General features: G+C 34.3%; 1 protein-coding gene across 1 annotated transcript; it reads left to right on the top strand.

Moving 5' to 3' along the window:
• Positions 1 to 214: 214 nt before the first annotated feature.
• LOC143258035 (uncharacterized) lies at positions 215 to 22,076 on the top strand. Its single transcript, XM_076517066.1, has 5 exons — positions 215 to 621; positions 14,251 to 14,393; positions 16,252 to 16,995; positions 18,355 to 18,477; positions 21,414 to 22,076. Exons 1-5 carry the CDS (start codon positions 601 to 603, stop codon positions 21,619 to 21,621), a joined length of 1,239 nt encoding a protein of 412 aa, XP_076373181.1. The 5' UTR covers positions 215 to 600; the 3' UTR covers positions 21,622 to 22,076.
• The last annotated feature ends 346 nt before the right edge of the window (positions 22,077 to 22,422 follow it).

The following is a 22,422-nucleotide window of genomic DNA, read 5'->3' as shown; positions in this document are numbered from 1 at the left end:
TTACCTCTCGAAGCATGCGATTATTCCTTTATTCTGTTCACATCCCATAGCTCCAAGAGAACTCGAGTCCATAATTTGACAATCTACTCATTCTGCACTTCATAGAGTACGATTGATTACCTATACACTATTACATGTGAACGTCCTACCTCGATTATCTTTCTATGAAGGCCCGCAGGGTGCAACAAGTCCAACAACTAGGACTGACGAGGGCAGCGGCCCCGCCGTGTGTTTGTACCATGTCTGTACCAGTCAGGTGCACGGCTTCTGGATTGACATTGTTCTCTCTATTTCCAGCCACCTAACGGTACCATCTTCTTGGAAGAAAACACACACACACGCTGCAGTGCTAGTTAAACTTGAAATTATTATGGGTCGCTTTACTTTGCATTTTTCAAATTAACAGCAAAATTAAAAAAAGTTTAAAACTACTTAAGCGCATATAGGTAGTATGTATAGCGGACAAGGCGAGAGTTTTAAGCCACATTTCCAACAAACAAGACTAACGGAATATACTGAAAACTCGACTGGTATAGCTTCGTATCAAAGTTTGTCTTCTGCAAATCTGTGGATACATCTTACCGCCTGATCGACTTCATCATGGTGACAACAATACTGTGGGTATGTTTGTCTTTTGTTTGTAATACTAAATAAAACATTGTAGTATATTTTTAGTATAGTTTTATGACCCAGGGCAATTTAAACTCAGATGAAACGAAATTCTAAGATTTATTTTTAACCGAAACTTTCTTGCGTTTTGATAACTTTGCACAGTTTTTTGTTTTCATTTCGTTGAGCACGTTGTTTTACTGCTTGTTTGAAATTAATCATAATGCCACACAATGGACTATCTGTGCTCTGTTCACCACTGGTATCGAAATCCGGTTTCTAGCGCTCTAAGTTAGAATATATATCGCTGTATACTCGGGGAATGAGGACTATTTTACTGAATGAGAACCTGACGAGAATGATGACTCTGATCAAACGAACTCGACCATGTAAAAGTTTCTCAGGTTTTTACAAGGAACGGATACCTTGTTCGACTCCAAAACCAGGTTTTCAGTTATTTATCAGTCATGCAGTTATGTATTTATTCAAAAAAATGCTTGCTTTGAATTTATGTTGAATTAATGAGTAGGGTGGATATTATAATACTTCTGAGCTTTCCTTAATTCACGAAACCTCTGACTACTTAATAAAAAATACTTTCAGCTAATACATATAATTAATTATAAATGTTCATTGTGCTAATAAACCCTCAACTACGTAGAACTATACATGTACATCGTGTTGATAAACCCTCAATGCAATATTTAATGCTAACTCGGTGTGACCATAAAGATTAAGCAGTTCCCTGCATGTTGATTTGTTTATTCCAGTTTGTCTATTCTCGACACCAACGTCTTTCAAGTTCATTGATCGATAAATGACGATTTTCGTGAAACAACATTTCTTTTTACTTTCAGCACTGACTTATAACTGCGTCTTTATACTTAGAAACTATATATTTTCTCCAGTGGTCAAACTTGAAAACCAACAAACTAAACGTTCGAATATTACTACATTTAGTGTTAATGATTCTTTAGATAAATCACACATTCTTAATTTTCTTAATAATAATTTCCTTCTGCGCTTAATATCGTTCATAGATTTCTGCGAGAAATTCTACACATTTTTTACAATTAGTTTTTTTAAAAACAAAATGATAAGCTTTATGAAGGAAAACCGAAAATGTTTATCTTTAGCTTTTAACTTACACAGAGGTTTAGAAAGTTTCATCAAAGCAATTTTGGAAGCTCCCCGTCATTGTAGTACGTTTCCCCATATCTGGTCATACTCTGTCAGACGAACGTGCATCTTGACAATAACCCCGCAGTATATTTTCCACTGCAAAAATTTATTTAATAATGCCTTTATGTCCAAAGCACACTTTCACTCTGTATGCATTCATCTCTAAGCCATCTGCTGCGTCCTGCGACTTGATTTGAATGTCTTCGTACAAAGTACCGTGAATACCAATTTCATTCTTCAGCTTGAGTTATGCGACGGTTGAACGAGTGTTATGAGTGAAGGTTTTATCTCTGTGAACTCATACCTTGTTGGCCTAGTTTCCAAAAAAATATCTTTCTTGACCTGGCTTTTGTTTTCATGTACTCTCACCTGTTACGAAACACCACTTTGCTTATGAAAGTTGTGGTAAGACTTGTTGCACGTCTATTTCTGAATGGTCCTGGTACACTTGATTAATATTCCTTTATTATCTACTGCCATTACGTACAAGAGGTATCCACATCTTGGAAATTGTAAATCTTCGTTCTGAGCTCATATTTATGATCTAAATCATGAACATTCATACGTTGGAGAGATCTTATTTACCCTTCTCAAACGCAACCAATTTTCAGTAGCATATAAACGTCAACTGATGTCAAAATGTGTTTCTGAGACACTCCATTCCACCGTGAAGCGTTTTTCATTTGAGTTGCTGATTTTTCATTTTCAACATCGTTTTGATATAACTTACACTCAATCCTTTGTGTTTATGCGACTTATATAACTAAATTACAAACCTTACATATGATACAAATATTTAAATGAATTTTGAATTATAACTATTAAAGCATGTAACTATTTTATGTGTATTAATATGCATGTACGTATGTGTTTGTGCAAATTACAGGCCATGGTAAATGAAGAATATATCAAAATAGTACGTACACATACAAACATATTTGATAAGTTATTTCAACTAAAATCTGCTTAACTTAACAGTCTCTGTTTGTTTAAAATTATATTAGATACAGAACTATGCACACGTGTGTACCGAGGGAATAGAAATAAAAAAAAATAATTATCGACCGTAGAATATTTAATTAGTGTATTTTCAACACACATACTTAAGGATGCAATTCTTAGAATAACAAGGAACGGTGAGTTATAATCGAAAGGTTTCCTAAATATTTTGATATCGGCTTCTTCTAGCTTCCAATATTCTGTCCCAGCGGATCGATCATCTTTGTCCTTGTAACGTATTTTTAACAGTGTTAATGAATATAGTTTCTAAGTGCAAGTTTATTTCATGTCATTTTGTTGGTTTTATTAACAATTAGATATTGCATATCACTATAAAATATTTTATAATATTTACATAAAAGTTTATAAACTGATATTAGAATCTATACATAACACAGTTGTTTTTTTTTAAACTAGCGATAGATACATAATACATACAATGGTATAAAAGGTAACAACATGCGCTTTTTAAGGTTTTCGATATGTTCCTTTGTTTTGTTCCAAGTGGATCATCGGTAAGTTTACGGACTTACAACGCTAAAATTCTGTGGTGGACAATGCGTAGCTTTGCACAAAGAAGGAAACAAGACCAGACTATTCGACTTTTGAGTTAGGAAGGTGTGAGATATCTAATCTATAGCACAAAGTGATGTTTGAATCGTTGACCCGTGTTAGCGTGTTGGGCGTGGCCTTGTGGTTAGCGTTCTCTGACTGTGAATTCAATGTTTCATGGTTCGCAGTTCGTTTCTACAAAAACGCAGTCAGCTATAAGAGAGACGGCCAAACCCCACGGTTTAGTCAGACATGAGTAGCCAAGAGCTAGTAGTGGATGTTTTTGACTAACTGAATTCGCTAAGGTTTATGAGCTCAAAATTGTAAATGGCTATGAACAGATAATCCTTCGTGTAGCTTAAAGCAAAGAATGAAAAAAATTATCCTAAGACTTGTGGTTGTCCTGTCCCGTGATACGCAATGGCATCTGAAATAGTTTCTACTAGTACAACCTATTGTACCCTAGATTTGAAGCTTGTACAACATGAGCACAAGTACTTTATACCCATAATTTCAGAACAAAGTTGAAATGTGAATGTAATTTTCGGATTTATAATACGCGTCCTTAAATATGAAAAGCATTATTAGGCTTAATAATTTGTGACAAAACGAAAGCAGCAGCTTGTAGTAATGTTCTAAATCAAGGAATTACAATTAATTCCTAAATTCAACCCCTGGTGGCTCAGCAGTAACTCTCAAGGCTTATCACGCTAAAATCCGAGATTCAATGCTTTCATTAGGTTTGGTTTGTTTTAAATTTTGCGCAAAGCTACACGAAGGCTATTTGCGCTAGCCGTTCCTACGTTAGCAGTTTAAGATTAGAGGGAAGGCAGCTAGTCATCACCACCCACCGCCAGCTCTTGGGCTACTTTTTTACCAACGAATAATGGGATTGAACATCACATTATAATGACCCCACGGCTGAAAGGGCAAGCATGTTTGGTGCAATGGAGATTTAAACCCGTGACCCTTAGATTACGAGTCCAGTGCTTTAACCACCTGGCCATTCCGGGCAACTTTTGTTGGGCACAATACAGATAGATCATTATATAGTTTTGCGCTTAACAACAAACACTCCTGAAGATGAAGGCCTGCCTGACTTCCGAAACGCTAGGTTTATTCCTCGTTTGTTCGATTTTTGTCACATAATTCATCTGGGTTTTTAAGCTTAAATATATTTTCCTATTGTCACAAATCACAGTTTCCAATTATCTCTATTCTGGTAGAGTAAAATATAATATCAACGATAACATTTTTGTAATCAGTTGTTCTTTGTTGGGTGTTTATGAATATTTACAAAAATATATGGAAAAGGCAGTTGAACTGTCAGTAGTTTAAAGGTCAAAACTGTTTTGTGATGATGATCAGACGTCACGATCTAAATCCTTAGGTAAAATATCGCTCATTTAGCACACTTCCGGGTCTCAACCTTTCTAATAATTCGTTTGGTTAATGGTTTCAATTCATACATGAAGCAAACAATCATTTATCTATAGAATCGTAGTCAGACTTTCTCTTTTCATATATTTATATATTTTTACTACTATGATAGTTAAACAAAAAATATAACAGGTTAATATTTGCTTCAAGGGAGCTGGAAAAATTCAAATCACTGGTTTATTTTTGTTTTTTAAGGAGACTAAATCTATCTCAGCTTGAAGTTTTATTATAGAGAAAAAAATAAAGTTACTTTTATACTGCTGTAAACCCAGACTCAACGAGCAGCCACAAGTAACTTATATCAGTCAAAACAACCTGTTGAGATAAAGGAGTGTTTAAATATCTAATGTTTGTGAAGAACCTAGCCTGCTATTCTGTGTAAAACCTTGGCCTTTCCAAAATATTGGCAGGAAGCCAAACCGGAGGCTACTGAAACAATAAACAAAAAACTAGTCATTTCCCGTTCCAAACGCTTGAACTTAATTGCTGTCTTCGCTCAACAATTACTTCACAGTCAGTGCCACAGGTGGCGTGTCTGATATTTTAACGGTTCCACTAGATGTTGTTATTATTGAATTTCGGGCAAAGCTAGCTACTTGAGAGATATCTTTGCTAGCTATTCCTAATTTTGAAGTGATGAACTATGGGAAAGGCAACGAGTCGCCACGACCCACCCTCAACTCTTAGACAACTATTTACCAACCAATAGTTTATTGAGTATAACACTACAACGCTTCTACGAGTGAAAGACCAAGTATATTTGGTGATGGGTTTCGATCCTGCCACACACAGATTGTGAGAATGAGGGACTTTATCATCGGTCACGACAGGCCGTTCTACTTGATACAGTCTATAAGTCTTGAACTTTACACAATATGGTCATCATAAAGATCACGGGACTAGCATTTCTGGTTACGATTTGTGATTACCACAGCTCTGGGGCTAGCAGAATCAAATGTAGCTTTGGGACTCGAGAACGCCTGGTGTAGTCTCATACCGGAATGGAAGTAATGAATACACCCTGAACGTCACCCATGTTTTAGGAATGAGTCATTAGGGCTTCTGAACCCGAATCTATAATTGAATTTTGTGTTTCTACTTGCTCCTCTCCAATCTCTCCGGATCCCAGTGTCAACATGCCTGAAAATGTATTAATACTCTCAATAACAAGCTCGTGAAACCAAACTCGGCACACGTAATTGTTAGATGTTCTAACGTGTTTCTTCGACTTGCGCAAATTAACAGTTTTATCGGTTTATTAGAGCCTCTGTGAATCCCGCAGTGGATCGCAATTCTTTTACGTTATTGTATATGATAAAAATATTAGAATCATTACACAAATAGTCCTTATTGACACTTTTCTACTTTATATTTAAGTCGTTACGTATTCACTTTATGAAGAGGTTTAGTCCAATAGTCCAATGCATGAAATACAGTTTAGTCCAATAGCAATCTACTGGCTATCAAAAAGATCAATGTATGAAAACACAGTTTAGTCCAATAGAAATTTACTGACCATCAAAAGGATCAATGTATGAAAACACAGTTTAGTCCAATAGCAATCTACTGACGATCAAAAGAATCAATGTATGAAAACACAGTTTAGTCCAATAGCAATCTACTGACGATCAAAAGGATCAATGTATGAAAACACAGTTTAGTCCAATAGCAATCTACTGACTATCAAAAGAATCAATGTTTAAAACACAGTTTAGTCCAATAGAAATAGGCTAAATATCCGAAATATCAATATATTATATTTCCTATTACACGTTTATTTTAATATCTATGCTTGTTTCAATTTAATGTATATCTAGAAATGCATGTAACGTGTATTGCTGTTAAATATGTATTACGAAATTCCCACGTGTTGTTTAAACTTGTAGAAAATTCTCCTAAGTAAGAATCAATAATATATGTTTTACAATGTTCCCAACTGAATTTTCGAGAATCTCGCCTAAAGTTTATAAATCGACTATCCAAGAGACAGTTTTCAGAATATTGTTGATTTGCTACAGTTGATATACTATAAACTTCGGAAGCTATAACTGTGACAAACGCTTATACAGATATTTGACCAGGCATGTTTATAAATTTCGAATATTACAAACAGTTTAACTTCAATGAATCAATTTTGGACGTTAGTATTTTAACGAAGACATTAGATATCTTCGTCTTAAAAAAGTCAGCTTTTAAACGGCGTGCGGCCAGCCAAGAACAGAGATCTAACAACCTTAAAAGAAGTGTAACAGTATCAACCCAAGATTAATTCGCTCATTGTAAACTGTCGATAAAATATTCAGTTTCATACCAGATAGAAGGCTTTGTATTGTTTGTAACTTTGTAAAAGTTTTGCACATAAATAACTATTTGTAATAACCGTTATTGTAAATTGTATTATTTGTATAGTAAGGCGTATTTGTGTTTAGGCAGAAAATTGTGTGTATCAATCTTGTTGAAAAATATCACAAGTTTGATACATATCGACATTCACTTAAATTCGAAATTAAAATCAAAATGTTCAGCTATTTGAAGTCGTAATATGTAACATAAATCGTAAGCTCATTCGAGATATGTTGTAATACGTAATATTGTGAAAACACAGTTTAGTTCAATACCAACTTATTAACTATCAGAAAAACTAATGTATGAAAACACAGTTTAGTCAAACAGTGGTATACCTCGATATCAGAGGGATCATGTAACAAAACAATTAATTTAATAGTATTATTCTTGCTCATTAAAATCATTGTTTTATGAAGGTGTGTAGTTTTGCCAGGTTTACAGAAAAACATCTTAAGTAGGTGTTTGAGTCATCAGTGTCTGCCAAATTATCAGAACAAATAATTTGCTCAATTTTCCACTCGAAGATCATCATGGTCAATCGAAACTTGTGTTTCATCACTTGAAAGCCATTTTGGTTTAGAAAAAAAAAAAAAAAACATTTACTCCCAAGGAAAGCTTGCAATTCCATGCAATAATTATAACTTAAGTTACTGTAACTCAAATATTTTTAATTCTAATTGCTGTATTTTTGCAGCTGTTACGATGGAACACATGTAGGTGAAACTGTAAGTACTCTCTATGAAAAAACGCTTTAGAATGAAACTCTCAACTCATAACGTTTACCTCCCACAGAATACGACTTATTAAAAAATGAGGAAAATATCCATTGATAGAGGAAACTTCACCGAGTAACCACTTCCTTCCACTCTTGTAACCTCATAAAATGGTTCACATCATTGTGTTATTACCTCGTGTGTTATATTAAACCTAAAGAAATTAAGCACAGATATTATCAAACTTTAATATCTTGTATAAGTAAAATAATATTCTAATTTTATCTTCATAAATACACCCGTACTGTGTTTATGCCCAGCTTAAATACACATAAGCATCGCTTGGATGACTAATGCCTAGTAAACAAACTGAATTTTTTTTTTAATATTGCTTTGGAATTTTAATAACAATGCTAGAATAAAAGGAATATCAATCAGTGATGACGAGAAACCCACTTGTTGAGAAAATTTATATGCAAAAACGGCTCGTTTGGGCTGAGAAAACACTTTACATAGAAGAGCGAACAACGTTTCGACCTTCTTCGGTCATCGTCAGGTTCACCGAAGAAGGTCGAAACGTTGTTCGCTCTTCTATGTAAAGTGTTTTCTCAGCCCAAACGAGCCGTTTTTTGCATATAAAAAAAGGAATATCAAAGTTATTGTATAAATAATTGCATATGATAATAGTTAAACCCCTTTGTAACACGTGGAAATGACTACATCAAGCGACTGATATGAATATACCACATATTTATCATTATTTAATTAAGTATTACTATTAAGTAGATTCAAAGTGGTTTTGGTTGCTCACGGTAACTTGTTTATATACTAATCCTTAAGATAACAGTTGGTCGTTTTGCTTTGTTGGATGTTACATCTCTGAGTGCTTAAATCTGTTTTTCTTCTTAAATCTAAACCAGTTTTCTGTTTGCCTGAACAATGTATCAAAATGTGCCTCTTCAAAGAAGTAAAGATGTACTTTTGAATGTTAAAATGAAGTGTGGATCCTGCTACAAAATGTAATGAAACCACAACCGAAAACGTGGTCACAGTTTTATGACATTTAATCCCCATTTTGAATCATTTACACATTTATATGTAGGTCAAGGTAAAAATTGCAATTTATAATTGTGGTTTTAAGTCTTGTAAAATTTACAGTTATCAGGTATCTGGCTATACTGAAAGCTTATAGATTGTCTTTCCATATCATAGATATATTAAAATTGAACAAATAAAAATAAAATTATAACGAAAAATAGGGATCGTTGATTATTTTTAGAATTGTTATAATTCCAAACAAATGCTGCAATAAAAAAATACACAAAAAACTGCAGTTATACCAGTTAGACAGGGATAGAAAAATAAAAAACAGATATTCAACTAGTGTCACTTTACTTGTTTTCGAACTTTTTGTACGGCGTTTATTTTGTTTGAATTTAAGCCCAAAACTACACCAGGGACTATCTATGCTATGCCCACCACGGGCATCAAAACCCTGTTTCCAGCGTCGTAAGTCCGCAGACATAACCCTGTGCTCCGTCTATTTAATGTGTTTGTTACAATGGAAGAAGTACGGATGCCTGAGTAAAAGTACCTGAAAACAACAATTTTTATTCAGTCTCGATTTAATACTATATACACTAAAAATAAGACCTTACTGTTTCAAATATTTGTTAGTATAAGTTATTTGTTTTAGAGCTATATCTGCGCATAGCTCTCCCTAATTTTGAACTGGAAGATTATAGCAGTGGTTCTGAAACTGGGAATGCGGAACGTATCCTCGTGTCTGTAACATGATTCGTGACAAAAAAAAAAAAAAGGTTAACACAAATATTATTTAATTTAATGAATAGCACAGCGTCTATACTAAGAGTAGTACATTCAACGCTCGCACATTCGACCAAAATGTTTTAATTAAAGTGGTCATTAAACACGTTTGACATATTTATTTATTTATTTTGCAGGTTGAGCATAGGAGGAGAGATGAATACGTGATTTAAAAAAGTCTGAAAATCGCCAGATTCAAGGGCTAGCAGCTACTCAGTAGTACTCCTTGCTAGCTCGTGGGTTATTCTTATTGGATCGAAAACTGAGGCTTTAGCTTTGGGGGATTAAAACGTCACGATCCATCTCCCTATTCTATTATAATACCTCAAGCGATGGCGCTGAGGTAGTGTTGACTAGTTGCCTTTTCTCAAGTCTGTCACTTCTAAATTACGGACTGCTAACGCAGATAGCCCTTAGCTGGTTTTAGAGGAAATTCAACAAAGAACGAGAGGTGAACCATGAGTTCTCAGATTTACATTCCGAGAATATAGGCCACACCTGACCTAAATATTTATTTAAACATGTCAAAAATTATTTATTCCTTCAGAGCTTGAAACTTGATTCATTTTAAATTATTAATAGCATAAGTAAAGCGTACTATTAATTACCAGTTAATTCAGATAATTTTTAACTTTTGCAGGGTAATTTACACAACATCTCAAACATTAAAACAAAATAAAAATTATGTAATTTGATTTTTGCTTTTGTTTTGCTACACGATGTTTTGAAAACTAATATTACTTATAATCTGTATTTATTATTCCTTTCACTTTGTCCATTATAATTACTTATATATTCGTATTATATTTTCTAAATACCCGTTTTATCTGTAAATTCTATTCTATCTTTAGTATTCCTATCATGTCTTTTTAGCTTATTTATTGGTTTGAAGATAAGATACAAATTCTAACGATTTTCAAATACTTTATAAAATTTACATGTTAAACCTTTAACATAAAGTAAACTTTCATTTACTTTTTGTTTTAGTTTTCATAAATATATCTTAATGTGGTATTTTTAACTATATTTGCACCTATGTTAAGTTTCATAAGTACTTTGTCTACGACATATACATGTGTGTATATACAGATATACAGTTCGAATCTTCATTCAGTAGCCATATACTTAATTAATAACAATTTGTCGTTTACAGTTTCCTGTCTTGAACATATTTTTAAAGCTCTGTAAACATATGTGTTAGATGCAGAGGTTTTTAATAGTTTTTATATACCTTGTTTTTCTGTGTGGCTGCCTAACAACAGCGAATGGTTTTCAATAAACTCATGTTTCTGAGTTAGCTTCTGTTTCTTTTCGAACTAGTACTTCTAAACAATTAGTGCTATTGTTTTCTTAAATTTCACAAGTTTAACAAATTAGTTGTTAAATAATTAGAAAATTCTTGTTGTTTGTTGTTTTGATGTTCTTGTTGTTTTGAATTAAGCACAAAGCTACACAATGGGCTATCTGTGCTCTGTCCACCACAGGTATCGAAACCCGGATTTTAGCGTTGTAAGGTCGCAGTCATACCGCTGAGCCACTGAAGGGCTCTTGTAGTTTACTGTTGTCACGTCGCCACACTAAAAATGTGTCATCTACATATCTTATCTAAACTTATGGTTTTAGTTTAACATCACTGAAAGCTTCATTTTAAAAACTATTAATATAAAGGTAACATAACAATGATGACAAGGGAGATCCCTTATATAAACCCCCTTTGTTATTGTAATTTTGGTTTACTTGGAAAATGGATTTTCTACACACATGCTCTTTTTAATTTTAATGTTCATAATTTTGACTATGGAATTCTGTTTTCCATTAGCTTATTCTCAAAACATTTGATGGCGTCTTCTAATTAAGTTTTAGTAAGTAAAGATAGTACATCAAATCTGTGTTTAATCAGTCGATTGAGTTATGGGTTACTACTTAATATAGGTGTTTATCAAACTTGATAACCTTTAAGAACTTCTCTTTAACTAATAAAATAATTATACACATTAAATTTCTTTCTATATTTAATATTTAACTTCTTTCTTCACTTAACTTCATACTGGGCAATTAAGATTAAAGTTGGTTAGGATGGTACACTTTGGAATGATTATTTACTATCTACCTTTGTTAAAAGAATAAAGAGCTATTAACTTTTATTTTTAAAGCAAAAACTAATCAACTTCAAGAAAACATATACCCGCGAAAATCGTTAATGTACACTACATGGCCAAAAGTATGTGGACACCCGACCATCACACCTATCTCATTCCAAAACCATGGACATTAATATTATGCTGGAACCCCCTTTGCTGCTATAACAGCCTCCACTCTTCTGGGTAGGATTTTCACTTGACTATGGAACATGGCTGCGGAGATTCGATCCTATTCAACCACAAGGGCATTAGTGAAGTTGGACATTGAGATCGAGCGAGAAGGCCTGGCTCACAGGAGGTGTTTCAATTCATCCCAAAGGTGTTCGATGGGGTTGAGATCAGGGCTCTGTGCGGACCAGTCAAGTTCTTCCACACCAATCTCAGCAAACCATGTGTTTATGGACCTCGCTTTGTGCATGGGGACATTGTCATGCTGAAACAAAAAAAGATCCTTTCCCAAACTGTTGTCACAAAGTTGGAAGCACACAATTCTCTAAAATGTCATTGTATGCTGTAGAATTAAGATTTCCCTTCACTGGAACTAAAAAGCCAAGCCAAAACCACGAAAAACAGCCTCAGACCATTATTTTTCCTTCAAAAAGTTTACAGTTGGCACTATGCATTCAGGCAGGTAGCGTTCTCTTGGCATCCGCAAAACCCAGATTCGTCTGTCAAACTGCCAGTTAGTGAAGCATTATTTATCACTCTAGAGAACGCCAGAGTCCAATGGCGGTGTGCTTTACATCACTTCAGTCGAAGCTTGGCATTGCACATGGTGATCTTAGGGTTGTATGCGGCTGCTCGGCCATGGAAACCCATTTCATGAAGCTCTCACCGAACAGTTCTTGTGTGACGTTGCTTCTAGAAGTAGTTTGAAACTCGGTAGTGAGTGTTGCAACTGTGGAAAACTGATTTTTACGCGCTACTCGCTTCAGCACTCGGCTGTTCCATTCTGTAAGCTTGTGTGGCCTACAGCTTCGTGGTTGAGCTGTTGTTGCTCCTGAACGTTTCCACTTCACAGTAACAGCACTTACAGTTGAACGGGACAGCTCTAGTAGGGCAGAAATTTAACTTGCTGGAAAGGTAGCATCCTCTGACAGTGCCACGTTGAAATTCACCGAGCTTTTCAGTACGACCTATTCTACTGCAAATGTTTGTCTATAGAGATTGCATGGCTGTATGCTTAATTTTATGCATCAGTTAGCAATGGGTGTGACTGAAATAACCGAACCCACTAATTAGAACGGCTGTCCACATACTTTCGGCCTTCCAATGTATATTTATTTCTACATTTTATATGTATACTTTTAAAAGTAACTGTGTATGTTTCTGTGTTTTTCGTAGAGCAAAACCACATCGGACTATCTAATGCGTTCACCGAGAGGATTCGACCCCCTGATTTTAACGTTGTAAATGCATAGAGTTACCACTGTTTTAGAGGCGGGATGTTAAAAAAAATATTATTTATTTGTCTGTGAACCAAACGTAGTAGCATGATACAATGGGGAACATGGTGTAAGATTATTATTACCCAAGTCCCACTCACCCTGGGCCATGCCCACAACAAAAATATATTTGGTTAGCCAACACAGTCTTGGACCAATTTTTATTTTTGAACTTTTTTTATTTTTGATTGTTTTTCTTGAAATTCTTTTTGGCGTTTTTCAGAAAATTTTGTATTATTTCATTTAAAATATCTAACATTCACATTTGTGCAAGTAAAAAAAAAAAGGCAAATAAACCATAAGGTCTGAACCCTTAAAGCGGCAAAGTTACAGTTGAAAACCCTTTACTGATAAGGTCACCAAGACATATCTTTATTTTGACCCAGGAAAAACTACGATGGTCAGTTAAGAAGTACTCAGAGTGGTAACAAATCCTGAGATTGTGGAGAAGGATTAGCAAAAATAATAAAGGTTTATTTTTTAAGAATTTCGCGCAAAGATACACGAGGGTTATGTGCGCTATTAATCCCTGATTTAGCAGTGAAAAACTAGAGAAAAAGCAATTAGTCATTACCACAATCCCCAACTCTTGGGCTACTCTTTAACCAGCAAATAGTGGAATTGGCCGTCATACTGATGAACGGGGCGAGCACATATAGTGTGACTTAATTCGAAATCGCGACCCGCAGTTTGCGAATCGAGCATCTTAACCAATTGACTACACCAGGCTCAAATAATGAAGGAAGGGAAAGTAATTGTAGCAACATTTCTGTGACGTCGAATGAAGTATGTATGAAATAAAGTAGTTGTTACCTAAATTATGAGTGAAATAAATTATACACATAGATATAGGTTCTTGATTTAATTTATTAGTTCAAGACAACATTGAATCCTTATGTCTTCATAAGCAATAAATTTGAGAAAAAAATACTGAAAGTTAAATTTCGGTATTCGAGACAATAATTGTACAATTTTCTAGTTTATTTTTCTTTACAGATAGCATGGTATTTAACTGTATTGCTCGACACAACACAAACCCAATCTTGTGGTCCCCGTATGAGTGCTCGACTTATGAAAGAAATTCCATGCGATATGTCAAAAATCTCTTACTGTTCCTTTCCAGGAAGTGCTTATCCTTGGTAAGTAAATATATCTTCTTTTTACATTTTTTGTGCCTAACACTTTCTATTCTATGAGTCTTATATAACCTGCCTGATATGTTCAGATGAAACGGATCGAACTTACTACAGTGGAGCGCCATTAAGCCGCGGACCAGTAAATTGCGAAATCGCTTAAGCCGCTGTAGCAAGTATTGTCCAAAAATTATTGATGTATTAAATCTACTACCTGGCTTTTTAAAGTTTCTCACACTCTCCTTGTCTTTATAACTTCAAGGGGATATTTAAAAAGGATTTGCTTTAATTTGGGAAATAAATAAAATATATTACAATAGAAATCGACCGTTAATCTATCTTATCCGCTCTCTATGTCAGCTTTATGGAGGCCGCCATTGTTACCGAATCACACCTCTCCATACATTAAAGTTAATCTGCGGTAAATCAGTGAAAAAAGTGATCAATAATTAAAGTATTATTTTTAATTCGATAATCCGATATTTTTATGGAATTGTATAAATATTGGCCACAAACGCCAAGAAGAGGGCAACAATTAGCAAGAAGCAAGCAACAATAACGTCATACTTTACCAAGAACTAAACTGTATTTGAACTATATTATCTGTATTTGTAATTTTTAAAATTAATAAATTGAATAAAATCTTTGTGATAATAATGTAAAAAGTGGATAAAAATTTAATGTGGTTTCGTATATATTCGTAAGAATTTCAAATGTAATAACTCAGCATGAAACTAACTTTTTTGTTTATATTTGTTATGTTTTTATAAAATGGTTTGAAATGTATTTTATTTCTTTTTTCTTATTGTTTAACTGCCAGTTAATAAATTCGGTATCACAAATTTAATAATTTGTGCAACTGCGCAATATCGGTACCACGAGATTTAAAATGGCGGCCCGTATGTAACACGGGAAGACGAAATTTTACAATAAAAAGGTTTATTTTTATTGTAATCTTTATATTATTAATAAATTTTAATCAAAATTGTGTTGTATATTTTATTTATTAAAAAGGGGAAAAGCGAACCATCGCAATGCATTGGTCGTTTGTCTTAAAATGGCACTTGTCAATTGTATCTGAATAGTCTATACATTAATATTATAATGATCACGCAATGGCCCGGATGAGGCTCCTCGGCGGAGCTGTTGGCGACTTCGGCTTTTCAGTCACAAAGGTTTAAGCCGTGGACTACTTAAGCCGCGGTTAAGCAGGTTGACCCCCCCAAATATCGCGGCTTAACGGCGCTCCACTGTACATCAAGAATGACACAGATGCTCTTAATTAAGTAATTGATTTTTTGTTGCAAAAACGTAGATTTAGGTTCCTCCATAAAACAGTGGATAATCTGTACTGAGTTAGCCAACACGAAGATAAAAATACCAAAATTCAAATCTTCCAAAACCTACTATTGAATAAATATAACAGATAGGATTATAAAATATGATGTTCCCCCACCCCCCCAAAAAAAACAACATAATGAGTGGACGACATCCATCCGTGTCCACTCTTGAGCCTATCAATGTCAAAACTGATCACAAGCAATTTTTAGTGGCATATGTGAGCATAAAGTCCATAGATATTTTTTGATGAGTAAAAAAGACATTTCCATAGCTCTTGATCACTGGAAGAGTGGTTTGTATAAAAATAGTTACATCGGTTATATTTATTTAATAAATTGCTAAGAGTTATCAGCTGTTAAATTCTGTGTATATTAACGAAATGTAAATAAATATTATCAATCTATTTATTACACATGCTAATGTAACCTTCACTGATCAATTGGTTAATTTTAACTCAGGTCTCTCGTTTTAAATGTCTTATATCTGTGACATTACATAAAATATTCAGTCTTATCATATTTAGGCAAGCAGTCCGTAGGTACATACATAATAACCAAGGACTAGTGAGACGAATGTATGGAGATCAACGCTATAGTTTCGTTATACAAGAAGATATTGAAACTCAAAGACAACGATATATTAATATACCATCTTCTCCTAATTTTCGAAAACAAAAAGCCGCCCAAGAACAATCAAACACGCGGCAACAGGAATTTTCCCAAACCGTAACTACATTTCCACTTAAGTGGGACCCTAAAAGCACCACTGAAATAACTGTGACAACGCACTCTGCCGGTCCACAGGATGATCAGGTTATTGTGACTTCTCGTTTGGACGAAGCTGATCCCAAAACAGAATTACTAACTTCTTCAGCACCTTTCACCGATTTCTTAGAAATGGTGGAAACCGTTGCAACGTTTTCAAGTGACACAGAACCGACGTCGTCTTTCGATACGGCCATAACGACAACGAACTTTAACGATACAGAACAATATTCAACCACACCAGAAGACAAAACAACAACAACTGTTACGGTCGTCCCTCACAACACAACAACTTCCACTTCTAGAAAGACGGAAATAGGTAATCTGACTGCAGGATCTACTGAGTTCCTCCATGATGCCAAAAATTCAGAAAATGACAATTCGACAAATAATTTATCTTATTATGATAAGAGTGAAATGGAAGGAAAGAACAATGCTATTAATTCCAATAAATTCGATTCCGCAAAAAAACGACACAACAGACCCCTCCTGAAGACTGGCGTGTGAGTACAAGCTTGAGTTATAGTTATAATGATCAACACAGACTAAATTGACAGATTTTGCTGCAAAATACACGATGTATACAAGTTTTTCATAAACGTTGAAGAAAAAGATGGAATTATTTGACATATGTATTTATGTTATAAGATCAACTTAAAAAGATTTGGATATATTTATATATATGATATTCCAATATTTTTATCATTATCTCTGTTATACATAATTATTTATTTTAATTGGAAACGTCACTGACATCACCAAACTACGATTTCCAACAAAAGATACGTGTTTTCGTCTATATCTCTAAATTCATAATGTTAAACACGAAATCATAAACAAAAAAACCAAAAAAACCTTAGATTTGAAATTACGAACTTCAAAGTTTAGTGAGATTTAAACCAAAATTAAATAACAGATATATATAGTAAACTTATTTCACTTTCATTGGTAGCAGTCAGTCTAATAAGTCACCTAGTAAGTCAGTAGGCTTACAACACTGGAAATCAGGTTTCAATACACGTGGTGAGCAGAGCAGAAATAGTCTAATGCATTGCTTTGTGTTAACAGCAAACAAATAAACGATCCAAGAATTACAAGAGTTACAAAAAGTATTTGAAAAATTAATTTATAAACAAAAATGTAACCGTTGTCTCCATCAGAAATAAAATAAAATGAAGAGGAAAATATTGCTTGGATCACATAGTGAAAATAACTACCTATTAAAATAATTAGTAGGTTCTGGCTAAAAATAAATAAATTCGGATCGTAAACTTGGACTCTAACAACTGAATTTTACACATCTTCGTTAAAAGACTTTCTTTGATTTCTGGTCTGATAAAGATGTTTTGTTGTTGTTTTTAACAAAATTATTATATTTGTGCATTTTCATTAACTATTTGCAAGTGACTCAAGTTTCATAATTCTAACCGGACTTGCTTTCTGAATAATTAGTGAAACACGTTTCATAGTTTAAAATTTTTCCTGTTAATAAATAACAACCTTTCTATTCTTATAAATACACTGGAAATGTCAATTGGTGTTTTCAGTAGGATGTTTTAAGGTAAAATAATCATTTGTACAAGTCTTAAGATTCTTCGAAATTAATCACAAAACTACACACTGGGTTATCCATGTTCTGTCCACTACGGGTATAAAAACACGGTTCCTAGCGTTAAAAATCTACAGATATACAGCTGTACCACTGAGTAGGAGCTTTAATAGTCAACTTTTACCAAAGAATAAATTTATAATTTCACACTAAATATCCTCATTAACCTGCAACTATGTTGTCCTAGTTTTTAGTAGGTTTGTGTGCAATACCCAGAATATATAACTACCATATTACTTTTTGTCTACCATAGAAATGCATGTCCAGTGAAAGAAGAAATCACCGCACCATACTGGGCTAACAATACACGAGGAGAAACACTTGCCTTACTTAATGTCTATCCTTTCGAGCAATACGTACATTGGGAGAAATGCGCGTAAGTTTCAAATATTTGGTATTTTGTTTTCTGAAGATAATTATAAGATATTAGAGAGAAACAAATCACGACTTCCTGCGAGAATATAATTTAATAAAACATTTCAAAAGAATACATACACTCAATTATATTTTTCCACCAAAAGAAATGTTAATAAACCAATTAAAAACAACATGAGACACATTCTAAGCTATCAAATACGAATGAAATGTACATGTTTCCATATTGTGTAATTTAAGAGTATCAGACAACTGAAGCATTTATTTCACCAATAATTTAGTCAGTACAGTCTTTCCTAAAGCTCCTTTTGAATATCCTTCATGACTGAATGATGTTGTTTCCTATTGATACAAGTCTACAGTTAAGGGGCCTGGCATGGCCAGTTTGTTAAGGCATTTGACTCGTAATCCGAGGATCACGGACTCGAATCCCTGTCACACCAAACATGCTCGCCCTATCAGCCGTGGGGACTTTATTATGTGACGGTCAATCCCATTATTCGTTGGTAAAAGAGTAGCCCAAGATTTGGCGGTGGGTGGTGATGATTAGCTGTCTTCCCTCCAGCTTTACACTGCTAAATTAGGGATGGTTAACGTAGATAGCTCTCGTGTAGCTTTGCGCGAAATTCAGACCAAACCAAACCAAGTCGACGGTTAAGTCTTGCTACTTTAAATCAGTTGTAAGCCAATATATGACGCTAAGACTAGCCATTGCTATTTGTGTTTAGTGCACTTACTGTTGATCACGTAATAAGCGGTTATGAATAGACCTACAAACTGCATAAATTGAAACATATATATAATACTTATAGACATGATCGTCCGTGGGAGAAGGGGTATTGGGGATGCTCGTCTTCCCTTGAAAAATTAGAAACATAATTCTTTCTTTACTTATTCATCTTTCGTATATAAATTCACGTTTTTTATTCCCTTTAGGATTTCACTCCCTCCCATGAAAAAAAAAAATGTGTGAACGCCCTTGCTTATAAATAAGTACGTAAATAAATTCAGTGTTTGACAACAAACTGTTATTATACACTTATAGACGTGTGTAATGACACTAGTATCGCAAGCAATAATGGGCATCAAGCGTGCGTAGTAAGACGTTTTTTTATAAATAAGATATTTCTGTATTTTTTTCTGTCTATAATAATCAGTAACAGCATTCAACTTTTTAAAAAATAAACATCAGTTCTATTCTAGTCACTGTGCGTTATAGATGTTATTGCAAAATTCATTACTTCTAATATCTGAACTCTTACACACATGTATAGAAAGCAGTAATAAATAAAAATAGACTTGGCCTATTCTTACTTTGATAACATTCTGTTGTGGTTTTCTGTCCACCCAGTCCAAATATGTTTTCGGCACTCCTGTAATTGTATTAGAGCTTTTTAATGTATAGCATCATGCAGATGAAGAAGGATACATTTCGTATTACAATGTGCTATGTTGAGTAGAAAGATAGAAGATTGTTTTGGTTTGAAATTTAGTGCAAAGCTTCACAAGGGCTGTCAGAGTTAGCCATCCCTAATTTAGCAATGTACGACTTGAGGAAAGGTAGCTAGTAATCACTCCTCACCACCAACTTTTGGGCTACTCTTTTACAAACAAACAGTGGGATTAACCATAACATAATAACGTATCCGCGGCTGAAAGATCGAGCATGTGTGGTGAGACGGGGATTCGAACCCGCAACCCTCAGTTTACAAGTCGAGCGCCCTAACTATCTGGCCTAAAGATGGAAGAACTACTTAGTACAATGTATGGTACCACTAACGAATAATTATAAATTTTAACATAAACAGCCGGTAACGATTTGTTTGTTTGTTTTTAATTTCGCGCAAAGCTACTTGAGGGCTAACTGCACTAGCCGTTCCTAATTTAACAGTGTAAGATAGAGGGAAGGTAGCTAGTCATCACAACCCACCGCTAACTCTTGGGCTACTCTTTTATCAACGAATAGTGGGAATGACATTCACAATATAACGCACCAACGGCTGAAAGAACGAGCGTGTTTGTGACGGGAATTCGAATCCCCGACCCTCAAGTTATGAGTCGAGTGCCTTAGCCACCTAACCATGCCGGGCCTACCGATAACAGAGCAGACTGGAGTTTCTAATACAGTATTACGGTACCTACAAACAATGAGTAAAGAGTTTTTTTGTACATTGGAAAGTCATCGCCCCTTCCTATCCTGGAAAAGAATGGGCTATCCATATCTATGTAAAAACGGCTGGTGTGAGTAGAGAAAGCTGTATGTGGAGGAGCAAACAACGTTTCGACTTTCTTCGGTCATCGTCAGATTTGCAAAGAAAAAGGTCGAAACGTTGTTCGCTCCTCTACATTGTGCTTTCTCTATCCATACCAGCCGTTTTTACATATATATTTTTCTCTAGAAGTGGGTTTTCTCGTCATCACGGATTAGAATGGGCTATCAGTTGAAAAATGTTGAAAAACATAAAGTTCGAATTTTCTTACCCAATTAGTATTTTTTTTCCTTTTTCTTTGAAGTGCATTATGCTATAAAATCTTAGTCTGTTCTCTGTTTATATTATGAATTTATTAGTAAATTTCAAGTTAACTCATTTTCTACATGTTCGTTGCTCTCCGGTCAGACAAGGGTAGCAGCTAGCTATGGATGCTGTTGACATTTCTCTTTTGTCTCTCAGTTCTATATCAGAGACGTTCTACACAAATGGTACCTTGAGTAACCGAAAATTCTAAACAAACGAATTTTCCAATTTAAGCAATTGTGTTCGAAAATTACTATCAGTTATTTGGTGTTGTTTTGAAAAGTAATAAAAAAGGTAAAAAATGTTCGTATCTTTAGCCGAAAATACGCGCAGCAGTAAATCTATTAGTTGTAGATATTTAGATGAACTGTTTAGTTTCTCATAACTACCCTAGATAACTGTTACTATTTTGTCATTCTAGTTTCGAAAATCACCAGATGTTTTGCAGGAAAGGCTGTCGTTGTGAGCAGCAGTACCAACTTCATCGACTTTTGGCACTTGACCCTAAAAACGAATGTCGAGGGATTTTTTCTGATTGGTTCCAATTTCCATCATCCTGTTTGTGTATCTGTTATGATCTGTCTATGGAAGTTTTACAACTGCGAGTTAGGACTGGTCGACAGAACTAAGAAATATTCAATAATACTGTCGTATAGCAATAAACGAGTGTTTAGAGCCTTAGACTGTAGCAATTATACCATGTTTGGATATGGTAATCTTGAACTTGCCCAATTATTTTATCATTATTAGTTATATAATAGTTTTTTTCTGTGTTGTTACTCAGTTATTTTATGCTAGTTAAAACACATTTTGGAAAGCTTAGTATTTATATTAATTTTTACCGTGCTTTAAAAGCAATATTTTTAAAGGATCTCTAATTCAATTAATATTTTATTGCATGTTAATGTCGTATTATTTTATTAAAGTCAGAAATATCTTCGGTTACATAAGGATCAAGATAAGTCTAAGTGATCCTTTCACCGTGAGGTGGATGGTTACAGAATTCGTTCTCATATGCAACTGAGAAATTTTAACAGTTCACGAAAATATTAATTTTTTTTAGATCCTATGAATGATAAAAAATCCCAACCATGAATAAAGTGAATTTAATGTTATCTTCTTTTTTAATGTTTTTTTTAAAAATTTGTCGTAATATACAACTTACTATGTCACACCACTTTCATTCCACAATTGCTTCACATAACCTACACACGCACGCACACACAAAACAGATCATCTAGTCATTCAAGGCTGTCCTGGTATATACATACAAACTATTGATAAAATAAAAATTAAAACACACTTTAACACCTTACTTTCAGGAAATATATTCTTCTTCGAAATTGTGGAAGGTCTGGCCTACACTATTGTTGGCAACGACTCATTTTGTAATAATGAGTGTATAATCTAACCTGTGTTTTTGCAACCCT

This window comes from Tachypleus tridentatus, chromosome 7, assembly GCF_004210375.1.
Source record: "Tachypleus tridentatus isolate NWPU-2018 chromosome 7, ASM421037v1, whole genome shotgun sequence".
Lineage (NCBI taxonomy): Eukaryota > Metazoa > Arthropoda > Merostomata > Xiphosura > Limulidae > Tachypleus > Tachypleus tridentatus.
Note: the sequence above shows the minus strand (reverse complement) of the source record. Positions and strands in the feature narration are given on the sequence as shown.